This window comes from Trachinotus anak, unplaced genomic scaffold, assembly GCF_046630095.1.
Source record: "Trachinotus anak isolate AG129_WGS33_773 ecotype Australia unplaced genomic scaffold, CSIRO_AGI_Tana_v1 ptg000018l, whole genome shotgun sequence".
Taxonomy (NCBI): domain Eukaryota; kingdom Metazoa; phylum Chordata; class Actinopteri; order Carangiformes; family Carangidae; genus Trachinotus; species Trachinotus anak.
In genome coordinates, this window is record NW_027273869.1 from 4,418,556 (window position 1) to 4,436,171 (window position 17,616).

Consider the following 17,616-nt stretch of genomic DNA (forward strand, 5'->3'; position numbering starts at 1 on the left):
GTAGGAGAGCATAAGGGTGTATTTTTCCTTGAATTACAGCTTGTGGGTTCTTAAGTCTTGGGTGGTTTTGCTGTTCTCTGCCAAATGTTTTCTGTCTTTCTTGTTGCAATGCAGGGAAAATATTTCAGACAACTGCATTACTGATATGTCATGAATTATCTGAGACTGGTTTTATTTCGAAGGTAGATTTCAAATGTTTCTCTTCCCTCTTTCTTTTCTGTCTGAGCAGCATCCCGGCCATGCCTCCTTCGGGATGTCTGTCTTCAACTTGAGCAATGCCATCATGGGCAGCGGCATCCTGGGCCTGTCCTTCGCCATGGCCAACACCGGCATCATCCTCTTTACGTAAGTAGCACGGCAGAACAAGGAAACCCACAGCGTGTGTGCAGGGCAGGTCAGACAGGTGGTAACAAAACTAATTCTTTTAAAACACTGAAGCGTGAATGTTGATTTTTTTTTTTTGAAATAACTATAGCTTGGTGTGTTTTTCCACCAGGAACATAGAGCAGAAATGTTTGAACTCCTCTACCCTTTGCCCTCAGTCTCTGTGCCATCTTTCTCCTGGCTCAGTCTGTCCCGTGCATATGCATTATCAGCATTCATGGGTGACTTCCAACATCTGACACCCTGCTGTCACCCTACACCCGTCAGGCCTACCCACTCTGTCCACTGTCCATGCCCCTGCTGCGTGTCCACCTCATGACCTAGCAGGGAACAGGAAGACAGCTAAAAACATAGGTGTCACTTCTCTGAAACCCAGTCTGAATAGAGCAAGGCCATTTTTCAGTAGCTGCTGCAGAAAGAAAGCAGAAAGGGGATAATAATAAGCTCCTGCCATCCTCTGCCAGTGAAGATAACACACATCGCTCCGAATACACCTCCAGCACATAAACCTCCTCCATCCTGTCGCTAAAAATCACAATAGGCAGAGTGTAATTGTTGCAGGAAGCCATAAAAGCGACGCTCTGCTCCTGTACTTCCATTATTTCCCTGCTGAGATACAATAGGCCAATAACATCTGAAGAATGCAGCAGAGCATATTCATTGACGTAGCACTGATGTTGCACTGCACTAGTCATGCTCAACCCCTGTTAAAGTCATGTTGAACGCTCGCATCGTCTCCTGAGCCAAACCAACCCAAACAACTACATGACAAACACGTGAGCAGCTGCAGTGGGTCACAGCTGCTTTGATGTTCTTTATTTCAAAGACTACGCCAAAGCAAACACAGATTTCTCTCTCGTCTTCCCCCTTCTCTTTTTCACCCCCCATTACGCAGATTAAAAATACCAGGTTGACCCAATACACAAAGTTTCTTGGTATCACTGTAACTGATACACTCAGCGCTGACCTTTGCTTTCCTTCTCTGTGCAGAGTCCTCCTCGTCGCCGTGGCCATCCTCTCCTTGTACTCTGTACATCTTCTCCTTATGACGGCAAAAGAAGGAGGTTGGTATTTCACCTTATACCCAGACTTGTATAAGACTTTTAAAAAACTAAAGTCGGACACCCTCTCACATCTAAAGACAATGAGTCATAAGTGTGAGAGTTTTTAGTCTCACACTATAAGATTTAGTAAAGACTGGGGATCTTGCAGGGTCATTATTTGCCTTTAAGATTATTTCCCATCATGTTCCTGGTTGCAATTTACAAGAAGAAAACATTTTTTTGCTCTTTGAAATGCTACATTATTATTATTATTATAATTATTGTTATTATTCAATAAAGTTAAGAAGCTAGCACTATAATTGCCCCTAAAATGACTGTGTTTGGACTCTGTATTTATGATTTCCTGTTTTTTTTTTAAATTCCTTTTCTTATGTTCAGTTACAGTTGCCCTCTTGTGTATTTAATGCGGCCTCACACCAAACCACTCACATTCTTGCTGCTCCATGAAGTGATTGATTGATGATTCCAACATTGGTCATTTGTTGTGACGGTGGAATCGCTTGATAAGTCGTTTGGTGTAAAGCTGCCATTACTCTAAGCTCAACTGTCGACTAAATGACTGATGTAGGATTTTACTCTGAAACAGTGGTCCTCAACCTGGTGGTCAGGACCCCCAGAAGTGGCCCAAGATGAATCAAAGAGGCCAGGACCTGATTAAATACCATGTTTATTTTTCATCCTTTTCTCCAATCTGTGCTTTTTCTGTTCTTGTCAACCTTGACAAGACAAGAAGTCACAGAGACATTGTTTCACATTAAGATGTAACAAACAGAGCAACATGATGGGAACCACGGCTGTAAAACAATACTGGCAGAACTACATTTATGTGCTGGTTCAACCACCTAGTGGTCATTCTGGGAAATATAGAACAGCAGTAATTGAAGACGTGATACTGATTTCCAGACAGTCGTCTTATGACACTAGAAATACAGGTTATGTAAAAGTAATTATATAAAAGTTATGACATTCAGTGTCATAATTTATACTGATGGCTAAAGGACCTCACCCCTCTCTGAATGTATGAAGGGAGAGGCAGGGCAATGAAAAGAAGCACCTGATTGTTCTATTGTTTTGTTTGGTTTTTTTTTGCATGGCTAATTCTCCATCGGCTTGTGTTTCCTGGCAGGATCCCTCATCTATGAAAAGCTGGGGGAGAGAGCATTTGGTTGGCCTGGGAAAATGGCAGCGTTTGGATCGATTATCATGCAAAACATTGGAGGTAGACAGGACGTCAATGTGTTCGTGTCCACAGATGTATACTTTACTGCAGATTATTAAAAGACAGTTTCCTGAATTAAAATACAACTTGTTTGCAGTTTGGACAAACAACATGCAGTATTTAAAGTAATCTTTGTTATCCTCCTGCAGCCATGTCCAGCTACCTCTTTATTGTGAAGTATGAGCTGCCTGAAGTGATCCGAGCCTTCTTGGGTTTAGAAGAAAGCTCTGGGTGAGTGTGTGTGCTCTCAAAGATAAGGTGCACTCCTATGTTTGTGTGTGTACTGTGTGTATGCCATCTCGCCTGATGTCAACCAGTCCCATACACAAATGTAGTATATGTATATACATCAAATTTCCATATATGACATATATGTACATATAAAATAAAAGAACATATGGAAAAAATTATATATGAAACCTTTTAGATAAATATACATCATTATGGTTGCAACATGAAAAATGTATCATAAAGATGTTTTCAATATATGTACAAATCTTACTATGTGTATTTCATATATGTTATAAACATACATCTTTATATATCCAGAGGATTTATACATGTGATTATAACATAGTTAACATATATGGCAACATTACTCTTACATTTCTGTCTTTGCAGTGAATGGTACTTGAATGGAAACTACTTGGTGGTGTTTGTGTCCATTGGGATTATTCTTCCTTTGTCTCTCCTTAAAAATCTGGGTAAGGACTTCGTGCATGTGTGTGTGACTTCTGTGCTGTTTCACCATGTGTTCAGCTGTGATTCACTATATCTGACATCCCTACTATATCTCCGAAAGTTCATGTCATACTGCCGGAAGCCGCATTTCTCAGTGCGCTGGTGCTCTTGCAGCTGTCTGTACTCTGCTCCGCCAAACCAGAAGTAATGCAACACTCGCCGAGCCCTTAGTCAGCTCTGGCAATTAAGAGTTACAGTAACGTAACACTCCTATTAACCCTGCAGTCAGCTCCGCCGCTCAGATGTAATGTCCATATGCTATAGTCAGCTCCACCGCAGCTGACCAGATTATGCAATTAAGCCAATTAGACATGAATAAGCAAAAAGGATCAAAACTGAGTGCCTAAGATGATTTAAATGTAATAAGTGTCAACAGCAGTGATTATTCTGGGCTTCACAAGCATTAAATTTGTATTTATGGGTGTAATTCAGACCAGAAAGGCTTCATTCACACTGCAGGTCAGCCTGGAACAGGATGTGACCCATATTCTAAAATAGACACGTTGATTTGACAGCTACACAGACAGAGCAGAGTGGCAAAGTGCAGACCAGCAAACTACAGCATAGCATCACAGAAGTATCTGGTATCGCTTATAGTATTTTTTCCATTTACATATGTTGTCTTCTCTTTAGGCTACCTGGGCTACACCAGTGGCTTTTCCCTTTCCTGCATGGTCTTCTTCCTGGGTGTGGTAAGTTCAGGCTCCTCATAGCATGACAGTGTGAGATATGATCAAAATACACAGTTCAACTCCTCTAATGGCACACCAGGTGTTCATCAACACACACTTATGTTAATGAATGTATAAAAGCTGCTATGACCAGTATTTTTATATTAACACCAAATGAGTAGACTATAGCCCACTGGTCAAAAAACCTGCTAAGACCTGCTAACATCAGGCTTCTGTCGGCAATGGAAAAGGGTCAAATGACTCTGCAGTAGATGCGGATGTTAACTGGCTTTGACTCCAATCAGCATTGATGTAAACACAACATCCAGGTGAATGCTTATCCGTGCTTTAACATCTTTCAGAGCACACTGACACGTTTCCATTAACCAGCTTACTGCGCAATTTGGAAATGTGAACTTGAATGGAAACACGTGAATTTAGAAAAAACTCTCAAATGTCACAAAAGAATTTATGTGCTTGCAACACTTTTTTCGAATTCAAGTCGTGGCGCTGGCTGTATCATGCCCCAGGGTGACAGGAAATCCGTTTATAGAAATGGAAATCATGTTTATTTGGAATAATATTGTGAGAGAAGAAAACCCAGCTTTATTCGCATAACAACACTTAATGGAAACACAGGCCACTAGTAATTGTGATTTGTCGATTTTACTAAAAAAATTAAAAAAGCTTCTATATTGCGTACAACTGCAGTGGAAACCTGACCACTGGGAACAGATCTGTCACCAGCCCAGCACGGTGCACTGCAGCTACACAAAGAGTGAGCTGCAGCCCCGAAATCAGTTTTAACAAAACACAATCACTGAGGTTCCGACACATACAGGGGCACCAGGGATGAGACGGGCTCCTTTACCTCTCCCCTGCGTCTGGTTGTGAGCTCTGTAACTGCATGTGGTGACATGTGTGTCCTCCCATGCAAACACGTGCAAAAAACCCACGTAGACCCGCTAATTTCTGTGTTGAAATGTCTTCATCTGCTGCTCTCGTGTTTCATTTATTTTTATGTAAACCACTTAGAGGTGAACATAATGTGACTTCATACTGTTATTTCTCAGGTGATCTACAAAAAGACCCAGCTGCCCTGCCCTCTTCCTTTCTTTTACCACCACTCGTCCAACCTCAGCATGAACGGCTCAGACATGCCGGGGCTGTACGTGCTACAAAATCACACGGCACAGATGGATTTCTCCCGAGCCGACGTTACCCCGGCGGTGCTCGGCAGCCACGACGCTCACCACTCCACCAGTGTCCACGTTGAGCCTCACCCTGACGACGAGGAGATGTGCACACCCAAATACTTTGTCTTCAACTCTCAGGTGCGGTGCAGTTGGTGGCGGCTGACAAACTGATGGCTCGACTCTCCTAAAACCTTCGTCCAGCTTGTAAAGTTCAGCGTTGTGTGTAAACATATCTGTGGGTATGACCTCTGAAATGCAGAACTAGTGACTTATTTTAAGGTGTGTTGTTTAAAGTTTTCTCCAAACAAGACTAAGTACAAAATAAAAGAAAGAAAAAAAAACTATTAATTCATGTCATTCAACCCTGTTTGTACAAAGTGCATTCCTATGTGTGGCTTACACATTTAACGACCTTCAAATCAGACAGAAAGAAAACACAAGAATTTGCAAAGACGCATTTGGCAAAGGTGGGGTTTTTTAGGGTGTGTTATGGCTTTTGTGCGTTTAGGGATTTGTGTGGGCCTGTATGATTATGAATCAAGATAAGAATGTGGTAAGGTTTCATGTTGACATTGGGACACAGTGGTAGTTAATGTTAACTTGAGGTGTTGTCTACTGGTTTACTGTCTACCTGCTTCTTTTGTGTTAATTTTGAGTTTTAAATCAGAGGGGAAACAGTTTTATTTATTTATAAACAGAAGGTTCCTGATTGAGTGAATAGAGAACTGAAGTATTGAAGTGATTTAGTTTGTCTAACCTGCTTAGGACGCTGACACTCCAGAGATCTAATTAATACAAATACTTTAGACTCATACTTGAAGATTACTTGAACTGACAGCTGACATGCACACACAGTAATGTGCCTGTGTGAGAGTATGGGTGGCAGTTTCTGTCAGTGAGGACTCACAAATAAGAAAATATGTTTCACACCAGCAAGTGGGCACTGAACCTTCAACAAGCAGTGTTTCAGTCTGTCGTTTAAGCAAATGAGAAAAGTTATGCCGCATTTTTCTGTTAAAAGAAGAAGAAAATATTCTGTGAAAACAAGCGTTGCTACCCAGCCCTCCACTGTCACGGCACTGTAATTGAAGCTTGACATTTTGTTGTCAGTATTTGGTCCTTTGACTGTGATCTTTTGATCTCTCTCACGGCATGCATGACATTGCATCCAGTCAACAGGCAAACAAGTTAAAACATAACCAGCAGTGGTGCAGCCAGAACTGGAGGTGATGATTTGTCATATTATCCCGACATGTTTCATGTCCAACTCAGAGTGTCTTTTCGATATCGTCTCATAGTTACGTAGTTCACTGTAGCTTTATTTAGATTAACTGCACCATGGTTGTCTTTTTCTGCCTAACTGAGTGTGTTCCTGTCCATTTGTATCGTCTGTCCTCAGACGGCGTACACTGTGCCGATCCTGGCCTTTGCCTTCGTCTGCCACCCTGAAGTCCTGCCCATCTACAGTGAGCTGAAAGAGTAAGTGCGCTTCTTCTCGGGCAGATCTGGAGATATCTGTTTTTGAAAACTCCAGCACACGGAGTGAATGGACTTTTTTGTATTAATAAAATCTCAGCAAAATTCGCTCCGTATCGACGTACCTCACCACACTGTAGTAGCTCCAATTCATTAGTCTGACTAATTTGAGAGTTCATTGCAGTTTATGTTGATTTGTTACATTACCAAGCTAATTTAGTAATGGCACTATGTCGACATAACAAGAGCCAAGTTGAAAACATTTTGAAAAATGTGCAGGGCGTTGCACGATTGCACGATGAACAAAATTATCAGGCAGGGATAAATGGTTTCTGTCAAACTGAGAGGACTCATTGAAAAGACTAATTTATTTTTCCCAATTATCCAATTTACTGCAAATCTTGAGTGCGAGCCTAAACCTTCCAAAACTGTTGTGACCGCCCTAAAAGTGAATGTTTGTTTGTGTGTGTGTGTGTTGTTTCTTCAGTCGCAGCAGGAAAAAGATGCAAATGGTTTCCAACCTGTCCATCTTGGCTATGCTCGTCATGTACATGCTGTCGGCGCTGTTTGGCTACCTCACCTTTTATGGTAAGAGTGAAGACACACACCAGCAGTAACAGTCAACTCTCATCACCGTCAAAAAACAGCGTCTGAAACTAAGTTATCTCCTCCAAAAGGTCAAAAGATCAATCTGATTAACGTGCCCTCGGACTTATTTGACCATATAATAGTTATTTAATAGAACCGACCTGCAAAGTTACCAGAAGTTGTTCATGTTTTACGAGAGCCACCTTCTCGAGAACACTCCAGAACACAACTTTTGTTCCCATCAAACATTTGTTCCCAGTGGAAGAGAAACTGATAATTGCATCTTTTACGACTTGACACTGTTTGCTTACAGGGAGGAGGAAAACAGGAGGGAATTGCATGCTAACTAGCACCATAGCATGCAGAACAGTGTTGCTTGACAGCTTGATGCGGATATGTCGCTAATTCACAACACAAGCGTTTATCTTGGTAAAGGGAAAATATCTCAGTGATACAACTTAAAACAACTTAGAAACATTTTAAAATGTGACAAGGAGCTACAGCTAAACACGGCGAGAAGGTGAAAGAGGCTGGAAAGGTTGGTTTTAAACTGACCTTGTGGATCACATGCCAGATAAATGTGGGGGAGTTTCTACGCACTGAGTTACTTTTCCACCTCGTCTGTTCTTCTGTTATCATCTGTTCACAAATTGTTTTAATCTATTGATGTGTTTTTTTTTTTTGTTTGTTTCCACACAGATAATGTGGAAGCAGAGTTGCTCCACACCTTCACCAAGGTTTATAAGTTCGACACCATGTTGCTGATGGTGCGTTTGGCTGTTCTCACTGCCGTCACGCTGACTGTCCCCATCGTTCTGTTCCCTGTGAGTACATCACACAGACACACTGTCTGTCTCTGTATGCGAGTCTCCTCCGCGAACAAGACGACACATGTAGCAACAGTTGAGTTTGGAAAGCAGAAAACGTTACCTTATTGCAAAACATCATGGGCAGGGCTTTTTTTTTTCTTCTACTGCTTTTGCACCACTTTCATCCAAGCACTGTTTTTTTCTCCTTTCATCCCTCTCAGCTTCATTAAATGGAGCCTTGTTTAAGAACTGATATAATTTGATTTACGTCAGAGTGCACAAACACGTTCCTCCGAGCAGTTCACCGAGCAGCTACTTGTAAAACCATTTCCATTCATTCAGTTGAACACTGCCGCCGCCGCCGCTCCCCCGTGTCGTTCTGCACACAGACTGTGTTTTGTGTTTGCTGCACACTCAGCCTTTTTTTTGTCATGTTCTGGATGCAGCTGTTTTTTCCTGGCAGTTTGGTGAAAAAGAACACACTGTTCAGTTTGGCACTTTCCTCACATCGTCATCTCAAATCCCAAATCACACAGGCTGAGGTCATAAACAGCCACACCTCTTAATTACAACAACACACACACACACACACACACACACACACACACACACACACACAGGGTTTCAAAAGTGAAGTCTGTTCTACTTTTTGTGTTCATTCCCTATTTTCTCTCAAGATGGGGCCAACGGCCAGTTACCAAAACTTATCGTCTCAGTCGCATTCATTCACACATACGTACACACACTCTTCTCACTTCCCTCTCCGTATATGGTCACGGGCTAATTTTAGCTTGGCCTTTATCTGACACAAGGAGAACAAAAAGGGCTGCTGGCCAGAGGAAGTTTCTTGCCCCACTTTAGCTTCCATGTGCTTACACACACACACCAAACGCACACACACACACACAGACATACACACACACTCTCTCACATGCAAACTTGGTTTAATGTAAAGACAAGCGGCTGCTTATTCTTGAGCCGTGGCTGAAGTGGCTGCAGTTACAGTCAGCTGCCACCAGAGGGCAGCAGCTCTGTTGATATTGAGTCAGAGGTAAGTGCTGACTGAGAATGATGCAGCAATGACTGCATGACATGACACACACACACACACACACACACACACACACACGTTCACATTTGGAATGTACTCTTACGTATTTGTGTCTTACGTATTTGTACACACACGTACAACCAAATATTGTCATATTTTAGCTGATGCTTGTGGTCGCACATATGATGTTCCTGTTCCCAACCCATACCTCTGACTAACACACACACACACACACACACACACACAGATACACACACCTCTCCTTTAGCAGACACTGCTGTTTTTTCTGTCGCAGGGAATGTGAGAGAGGATCTCCCTCTCTCTGCAGTGGAAGTTTACAGCCTCAGAGAGGACAGTGGAAAAACCCTCACCCTGACCACTACCTTCACTGAGTCATTGGGGGGGGGGGGAGTAGTTGTGTGGGGAGACAGAAACACAAACCTCTACCAGGGATACATAATCATATAAATGTGTTTTTTTAGTGATAGATAATATTCAGAAATCTGCATCTGCACCAAAGCCAGTGAGGAGAATCTGATGACTGGCTGATGGTGGCCATAATATTCCCATCAGGGGATATTAGGGTTTTGTATGTGGATGATGTGTCCAACTCCACTTACATTTTTATCCATAATTAATTCTGACAGTGGTGGTTTTCCTTCACATGATGATCAAAATGTCTGAAATCCCAGTAATTTGTGATCATGACTAGTCTGGTTAACTGCAAACATGCACCCAGTGTAAACATGTCTCCAGCTCACTCCTGGGATTCTGAATGACACACACAATAACTGAAATGGAGAAGGATAAGCTTGTAAACTATGAAGAAGTGAGAGTGACAGGGAGGAGATATGCGAGAACAAAGGAGGTAAAAATTTGATGAGGGCAGTACACAAGCCTGAAATGTGATGTAGCAAACCAGCTGTGGTGAACTGTAGCATAGTGAAAAGAGCAAGGCAGTAACACAGCCAGGGATAGGGGTTCAAATCCTATGGCAGCCAAATGCAAACCTCAGTGCTAATGGTCCCTTATAGTCAGCTTTAAATATGACTCTTGTTTTGTGAACCGGTTTTGACCTGCATGGATTCCTGGGAAAAGGCGTAGATGTAGCCTGCTTTACATATTTCAGTTCTGATAAGCAAAAGCTGCAGAGAGGCAGTAATATGAATGGAAGGGCTTTGCTGATGATGTTTGTGAATTGGAAAAAAAAGTTGGTCTGTGCATGATTTTTTTGAATGTGCATTTGTGCAGAGTTGGGAATGTTTAATTAACTGACCATCACTACTCCTGCAGTAATTTAAACGGCGTCACAGGAGCATGGTCGAAAGATTGACTGACTTGGATCCATGTGAGGCATCGGATCAAAAGAACTGCTTAGTAACACGTTGCTCTGCCAACTTTCCATTTGACATTTGAGAATCTTACCTCGGATCCTCCTGACCTTCATTTTGTAGCAAGATGCTGCCGACCTTCAGCCAGAGATTAACGTTAGCTTTGTCTGCGACTGTCCTTGGCTCCAGTGGAGAAGTGCTATATGAGAGAAGAAGGTATGTGTGTGGGGGTGTGCATTTAGAGACACGTGTGTAGGTGTGAAAGAGTATATATGTGTGTGTGTGTGTGTGTGGGTGTGCAGTCACGTGAAGGATAGATGCTAACAGAGGCCAGATCACCCAGGGCTTTGGCTGGATCCAGTACATAATGGAGAGGCTTTATGTGGAGTCTAACATGCCCCAGTTCTCAGGCCCGGCTGGAGATTGAAGCCATGGGAGAGAACTGCAAATGAGCTGATTAACAACGCCGACACCATCATGTAGTAAAATTTTAGTCTGGACCTGTCTTTGTGTAGTGCCAGCATGTTTTTATCCAACTGTTACAAAGGCTCTGATCATTTACATAGGCCATAATCTTCAGGAATGTGGGTTATTTGCAGGTTTAGCTACTGCCACTAAACATTTTCTGCAGCAGGACTTTTTCATTTGTCTGCTATAATTTCTTTCTCTTAAATTTAAAAGATTGTGTTTATCTTTTGTTGTCACAATAGAACATTAAACCACATCAATTTCAAACACAGTAATATAAGTTTGCATTAGCTTGCATACTGTTAATAGCATTATTAAACTCACTGTCATTAGCTTAAACTTGTATAGTTAATTTAAACTTGTGTAGTTAGGTTAAACTTGTGACTGGTGTTTGGACATATTGGTTTTACAGGTGTTCAAACATCTACCTGATTTCTGACTGTTAAACTTTATGTTTAAGACCTTAATGTAATTAATGGCTGAATGGTTAATAAAACATTTTTAAGGCAGTACATATATTGTTCTCATGAAAGGCTCACTAAGCTAACAGATCTGTAAAGTAGCATCACATTAGGAGAATATTTTAGCCAAAATCAGCTCTTTGTCAGGAACAGAGAAGTTTGATATGTGCCTGTCGGCTGCGGAACTGAAACACTGCAGAGCATTTGTTAGTTTAAACATAGTTTGCTCGTGTTTTTTCCAGTCAAAAAGGCCCAGTTTGGCTCTTCTGTTTCACGTAATGGTTCACTGCCCATGTAGACGAAAACACTGTGATATGGCTTTCCTGTTGATTTTTTTTCTTGAAGAGGGGACTTTTGCCATGCTGCTTATACTTTCAGTTCACACTTAGCATCTGTGAAAACGTGGTTGTAAAAGGAAAAAAATAGCAAATGGCTTTATGTAGAAATGACAGGCTCAAGAGGGAGGTGTTGACTTTTAATAGCTCTGACACATGTCTGCCACTTTGTCTCTGGCACTTTCATATGTGCACTTTTTGACTTGGGTAAAACACAAACCCTTGTTTTGAGTAAACGGGCTGATGGTTTGTTTTCATCTGTTTGTAGCTCGGACCAGCTCATGTCAGATCTTACTCCCTGGTTTTCGCCCTGGTTTTTTACTAACTGGCTGGTTCCAGATTCAGCTGCCTACAACTAGTCTGTCCACAAACTCTGTGTGTGTGTGTGTATATATATATAAACAAAAAGTGTGCAAATATCACACTGTGAACTCCAAAGGCTTTGCACCAGGTAGCAGGCAGGTGCTGAATAGTTTGGAGCCTCGGAGAGAAATGCCGCGTCCAGGCTCTAGTTTTCGGCCTAATTATGCAACAGCTGGTGGGAGGGAAAGGGCAACGGGGTGGGGGGTGGGGGTGGGGGTGGGGGGTGGGGGGGGGGGGGGGGGGGGGGGGGCTCACTTGTGGAATTTCAGGAGAGATGCGCTTAAATTATTGTCATTATTATCTCCCACATGAAATGAGTTTTGGCCAAAGTGGTGACACCTTTTTGGCAGTGGACATTAAAGGTCAGCCGTCATCCCGGTGCCTCCTGACAGTTGTGATGGAGGTCACTTGGTTCAATCTGACAGCGCAGAAAATCCAGTTAATGTGATTTTTCTTTTTTTCCTCCACTGTGCCATGCTAACTGGATATAAATCTTGTACTTAAGTCAGACTTGAAAGGGTACAAAGAAGGCATGTGGTGCTCTGCCAGCTGGCTGTTAAATGAAAAGAGTGCACATGCTTCGTACTTCTCAGGTAAACTAAATAAAAGTTACCTTCTCTGAAACTTTTCCTCACCTACATGTGTTGTCATGGTGACCCTCATTTGCCTGTATGACGGACTAGTTAGTCAAAGAGGAGGGGAGACAGGCATGCAGGGGGAAAAAAAGTCCACTACAAGGGACAATAGCAGCTCCGTGTAAAGATACACCTCCCCCCCTGCAGGCGAGTCTGCCCTCCTCTCACTACCGGCTGATGCAATCCCATGGTTCCATTGCGCTGCAGGAGATAATCCCCTGCCTTTTTGAATGGGCGCCGTAAGCACCGCCTCTTGTAACCTTTCCCCCTGTGGCCTGCGAGCTCTCGGTGCCTCAGGTTTCACCTGATACCTCCAACCTTTCACCCAGTGGAGGCTTGAATGGGCTGTCTGTGGCTCAGCAGCACCGGGCGTCTTAGCTTGGATCTCCTGGTTCTCTCGGTTTCCCCCTCTCACACACACACACACACACAGTCTCACAAAAACACAAACACTAGCGTTGTTGCACTTGACACACTTCAGTCAGAGGCCAAGTGCGGGAATCAGCCCCAAACACAGGCCAGCAGACACACAAACTACGCTGTTGTTGTTGTTGTCGTTGTTGTTGTTGATGTTGATTTGTTGCTTTGACAGAGACAGACAGTCTGTATGGAAAAGAGTGACACATGTTTTATTATATTCCAGTGTAAAGTCAGATGAATTAAATGCTGGGATTATATGCAACATTATTTTTATTTTGATTAAACCAAAAGGACTTTTGTGGTCAAGTTAACTAAAACCACCATGATTGTTGGATAATCTCCCGTTCTCAGATTATATTAAATGTCGATATTTTGTGTTTTTCCCAGATCCGCTCCTCCATCACCACGTTGTTATTCAGTGGTCGAGAGTTCAGCTGGTTACGCCACATGCTGATTGCCGCCGCAATCCTGGTCTTCAACAACATGCTGGTGATCTTCGTCCCAACCATCAGAGACATCTTCGGCTTCATCGGTGAGTACCTTTACGAACACTGACATTTCAGATTTTTCACATGAGACTCAAAACTCCTTACTCCTTGGTGTGGACGATTTGTTTTACAGAGAATGAAAATGCGCCACATTGAAAACCCTCAGAGACCATGTGGAGAAATACAAGTTAATAAAACAGGGAGAGAGGCAGTTGAGGCCTGATTAGCACCTTCAGGTCAGGGGCCGTTTTATTAAGTAAAGACGCTGGAAGTACAGAAGCTTAAAGTGTTGGGTTGTGTCAGCTGTGCAGTCGCGTGAGCTGTTTGTGGCCACTGGATCTAAACACACACAATCTTGATGCCAGCACACACAAACACAGAGAGTGCTAATATTTAGGGAAGTCCCCTTAAAGTTCAGATACAGCCAGAATCAGAAATCAAAAGGGGAGATAACAAATTATTCTCTCACCATGTTCACACCAGGTAAAACAAGGATCCACTATAGCAGTTGTATCGGAGTAGGAGAATAGTCCTGACTGGCCAAAATGCTCAGGGTGACTCAAACTTGGTCCTAGTTTTCAGCTGGAGAGCGGAAGCGTTGAACCAAAACAAGATAAAAGATATCAAAAAAAAAAAAAAAAGGAGAGAGCACGTGGTCTTTGTAAAGTTCAAGATCCTTGCAGCTGCAACAGGGAAAAAACAACTGTGCAAAAAAAGATCATCAAGTCTTTAACATCCACTAAGATACATTCATGCATTGTGTGTTAGGAGGGAGCTGTATTTACAGTGAGATACGTTCATGTTTGCAGAATGTGAAATACTGCACATTATATGCAAGATGCAGCACCATGATTGGTATTTCAAAAGGATGTGAGGGCGATGTCAAGCAGCCGAGTCTATTTACACCATAGGAACGCTTTTACTTCGCCTACAATGTAAATAACGTCTATTTATTTTGGCGCCACACTTGTATGACTTGCATATATAACCTAGAAGATGACACAGAAACGCATATTATTGGCCTGCAGACATCAAAATCTACACAGAAAAAAGTGGCAATTGTCTTGTTGTCTGTATTTATAATTTTGCCACTGTCTAATATATAAAATAGCAACTGTCATCATTTCCGCTCTGTGGGTGAAATTGTTTACCTCCAATGTCACACAAGAGTAATCCTTTTCCTGGCTGAAGGTGTGGGAAAACGTCATAAATGTTTCATCATAAATGTTTCATCATAAATGAAGCGTGGGTGTTTTCAATTCTGTGTTAACTCCCAGTGCAATTCCAAAGAACCTGAGACTGCTGATGAAAACAGGCCGAAGTGTGTGTTTGAAATGCTGTTGTCTGATTACACAAATCAATCTCCCGTCTGGTTTTTGTTACAGGTTCTTCTGCAGCCACCATGCTCATCTTTATCCTACCCGCTGCCTTTTACATCCGCCTGGTAAAATCAGTGCCATTCCGCTCTCCGCAGAAGATTGGGGTGAGTTTGCAGGAACACACACACAAACACACACACACACACACACACACACACACACACACACACACTCACACACAAGCTTTCTCACTGTATCATTTTTCTCACGCTATCACCCTCAAAATGTGGCTCCTCAGAAGTTTCAACAGACCCCTGATGTGCATCATCACACATCCAACCACATTCAATCCCTCCTCTGTGTCTTCTTCCCTCTCTCTCTCTTCAGGCAACCGTCTTCCTGGTCGTGGGAATCGTCTTCATGATTGGCAGCTTGTCACTCATCGTCCTCGACTGGGTTCACAACCCCCCTGGCTCCAACGGCGGTCACTAAGCTTCCCTGCTCAGATTCACAGTACAGAGTGCAGCAAACCACCACCACCACCACCACCCCACCAAGTCTGTTCTCCCACTGCTTCTTCTGGTCCCACATCAGAGGTTCCCTTCCCTTCATCAAACATCAATCATAAAACCTCAACATGAGGACATGATGTGCTGCACTGGGTTAAGACATCTTCAGTTTTTTTCCCCACAGAAAATCACTGGAGGGAATTTTTTTTAGCTCGGTTTATACTTTTTGCCTGTTTTTTGTTGCTGTAAAGTTCTGGATGTGACACAACACAAATGAGAGAATCAAAACCCAGAGAGGGAGGAACACACTCTGGTCTAACGTGCCACCAAGACAGCGTGAAATCAGCATTAATATCATCATTATCATGATGACCATCATCATTACGAGTATTTCCAGCTATGAAGAGAAAAAAGAAAGACATGTTGTGTAGCCCTCATCTGAAGCAGATCTGTGAACTGCAATTTGCAGGGCTGGAAAGACAATGTGAGTCCCTCAGTCCCCTGTGCACTTGAAGGAGACATTTGGAGGTGGAGTGTGTTGTCATCCATTAAACAAAGAGCACCTCTAGCAATACATCTCACCTTGTGTGTACAGCTAACACACATGTGTGCACGCACATATGCACATACATATATATATAAAAATTTATATATATTCTTTTAAGCTACTACCCATGAAATGAATCAAGCAACGGTTAATCAGTAAACTAATTCAATCATGTAGATCTTTTATTCAGGAAATTTTGGTTTAATTTGCTGCTGTGCTACATGTTAACAATCAGAAGCTTTGCCAAAGTCTACATGCACGTACAGTTTTAGTCGATTTGGTTCACGCTAGAGCTTCCCAGCTCCACACTCTCAAGGATCTTCCTTGCTGGCTGTCCTCATCCTGGCTGTGAACACGAAGCGAGGCAGTGCTTTCAGTATTACTGTCACAGTGGGATCTGAACATGCAAAGTATGAATGTACATAATTAAGTGTATCTACTGAAAAAAATAGTGTTGTACATAATATCTTACTTGACCTCATACGGCTCTTTGCCATTCAGGTTGTATGAAGTTGAATGATCATTTCAACACACAGTATATACACCTGCTGGAATAATTTATAAGGCACTTGATAGGGCTGTAGAGCTGTGTTTAAAAACATGCCGTTTCGAGAAATACAATTGGGCAATTCCAAAATAAATTAACTTCAACCAACAGAACCAAATGTTCATTTAAAATGTATTCAAGATGCCAAGATTTCAAAGTTAAAGTGAAATATTTGCCACTCGTGCTAAGCTATCCTCATCGGTGTTGAATGAAAAACCTCTTTTTCTCTTTCTCTCTTTCTCTAGGAAAGGCCTTATTTTTATTTTTAACGTCATTATGTGCCATTCAGCTTAAAATAACAGTTTGATATTTTGGGAAATGTCATTATTCTATTTTCAAAGACTGACAGCACTGTCATGTCTGTATGCTAAATGTAGCTAGCTATGACGTTAGCAGATGTTACAGCTAGCAGACTTAAAGCTTGGCATAAGAACTGGAAGCATTAACAGCTATTTAACTCCGACATTTCTACGTTTAGGTTTTCATACAAATTAGACTTAACGATATATATTAAAATTATTTCAAGTTTCCATTACTAAGCTTAAAAGGACCCGATTGGTGGGGCCAGGCTAACTGTTTCCTGGCGCTAGCTTGATATTTAACACACAGACATGAAAGCGGTACCAATTTTTCTCATTTACATCTCGGCAACGAGATTTTTTCCCCAAAATATCAAAGTATTAGTTTAAAGATAAGTGATTTGGAAGAGGCTGGATGGTAAACAGTACCACACACTTCATAACGCTGTTTGTAACAGGGGAGCTAGCTACAGTATTGATACCTATATTAACATGCAGAGGATGTGACCGATGTGTGCAAGACCGTAAACCAAGCTAAAAAAAAAAAACACAAAACATGCTTCTTTTCTAATTTCGCACCCAAAATCTAAAAATTACTATGTTTAAATAGTCAAAGTTTATCTTCAGACAGTTATGTTTGTGAGCACTTGAAGCAGAGCACACTGGTCACTTCTTCTGAACAAGGGTCAGTCATT

General features: G+C 42.1%; 1 protein-coding gene across 3 annotated transcripts in view; it reads left to right on the forward strand.

The window, feature by feature from the left end:
- slc38a4 (solute carrier family 38 member 4) overlaps positions 1 to 17,344 on the forward strand; it is a 33,450-nt gene extending 16,106 nt beyond the window's left edge. For all 3 annotated transcript variants that reach the window (XM_071503054.1, XM_071503052.1, XM_071503053.1), the window contains exons 4-16: positions 230 to 345; positions 1,375 to 1,448; positions 2,575 to 2,667; positions 2,817 to 2,898; positions 3,289 to 3,371; positions 4,042 to 4,100; positions 5,153 to 5,413; positions 6,675 to 6,754; positions 7,239 to 7,339; positions 8,039 to 8,163; positions 13,600 to 13,744; positions 15,086 to 15,183; positions 15,407 to 17,344. In XM_071503054.1, the coding sequence (XP_071359155.1) occupies positions 230 to 345; positions 1,375 to 1,448; positions 2,575 to 2,667; positions 2,817 to 2,898; positions 3,289 to 3,371; positions 4,042 to 4,100; positions 5,153 to 5,413; positions 6,675 to 6,754; positions 7,239 to 7,339; positions 8,039 to 8,163; positions 13,600 to 13,744; positions 15,086 to 15,183; positions 15,407 to 15,511 (1,422 nt within the window). In that variant the 3' untranslated portion in view covers positions 15,512 to 17,344. The remainder of the gene's footprint in view (positions 1 to 229; positions 346 to 1,374; positions 1,449 to 2,574; positions 2,668 to 2,816; positions 2,899 to 3,288; positions 3,372 to 4,041; positions 4,101 to 5,152; positions 5,414 to 6,674; positions 6,755 to 7,238; positions 7,340 to 8,038; positions 8,164 to 13,599; positions 13,745 to 15,085; positions 15,184 to 15,406) is intronic.
- Positions 17,345 to 17,616: the final 272 nt, after the last annotated feature.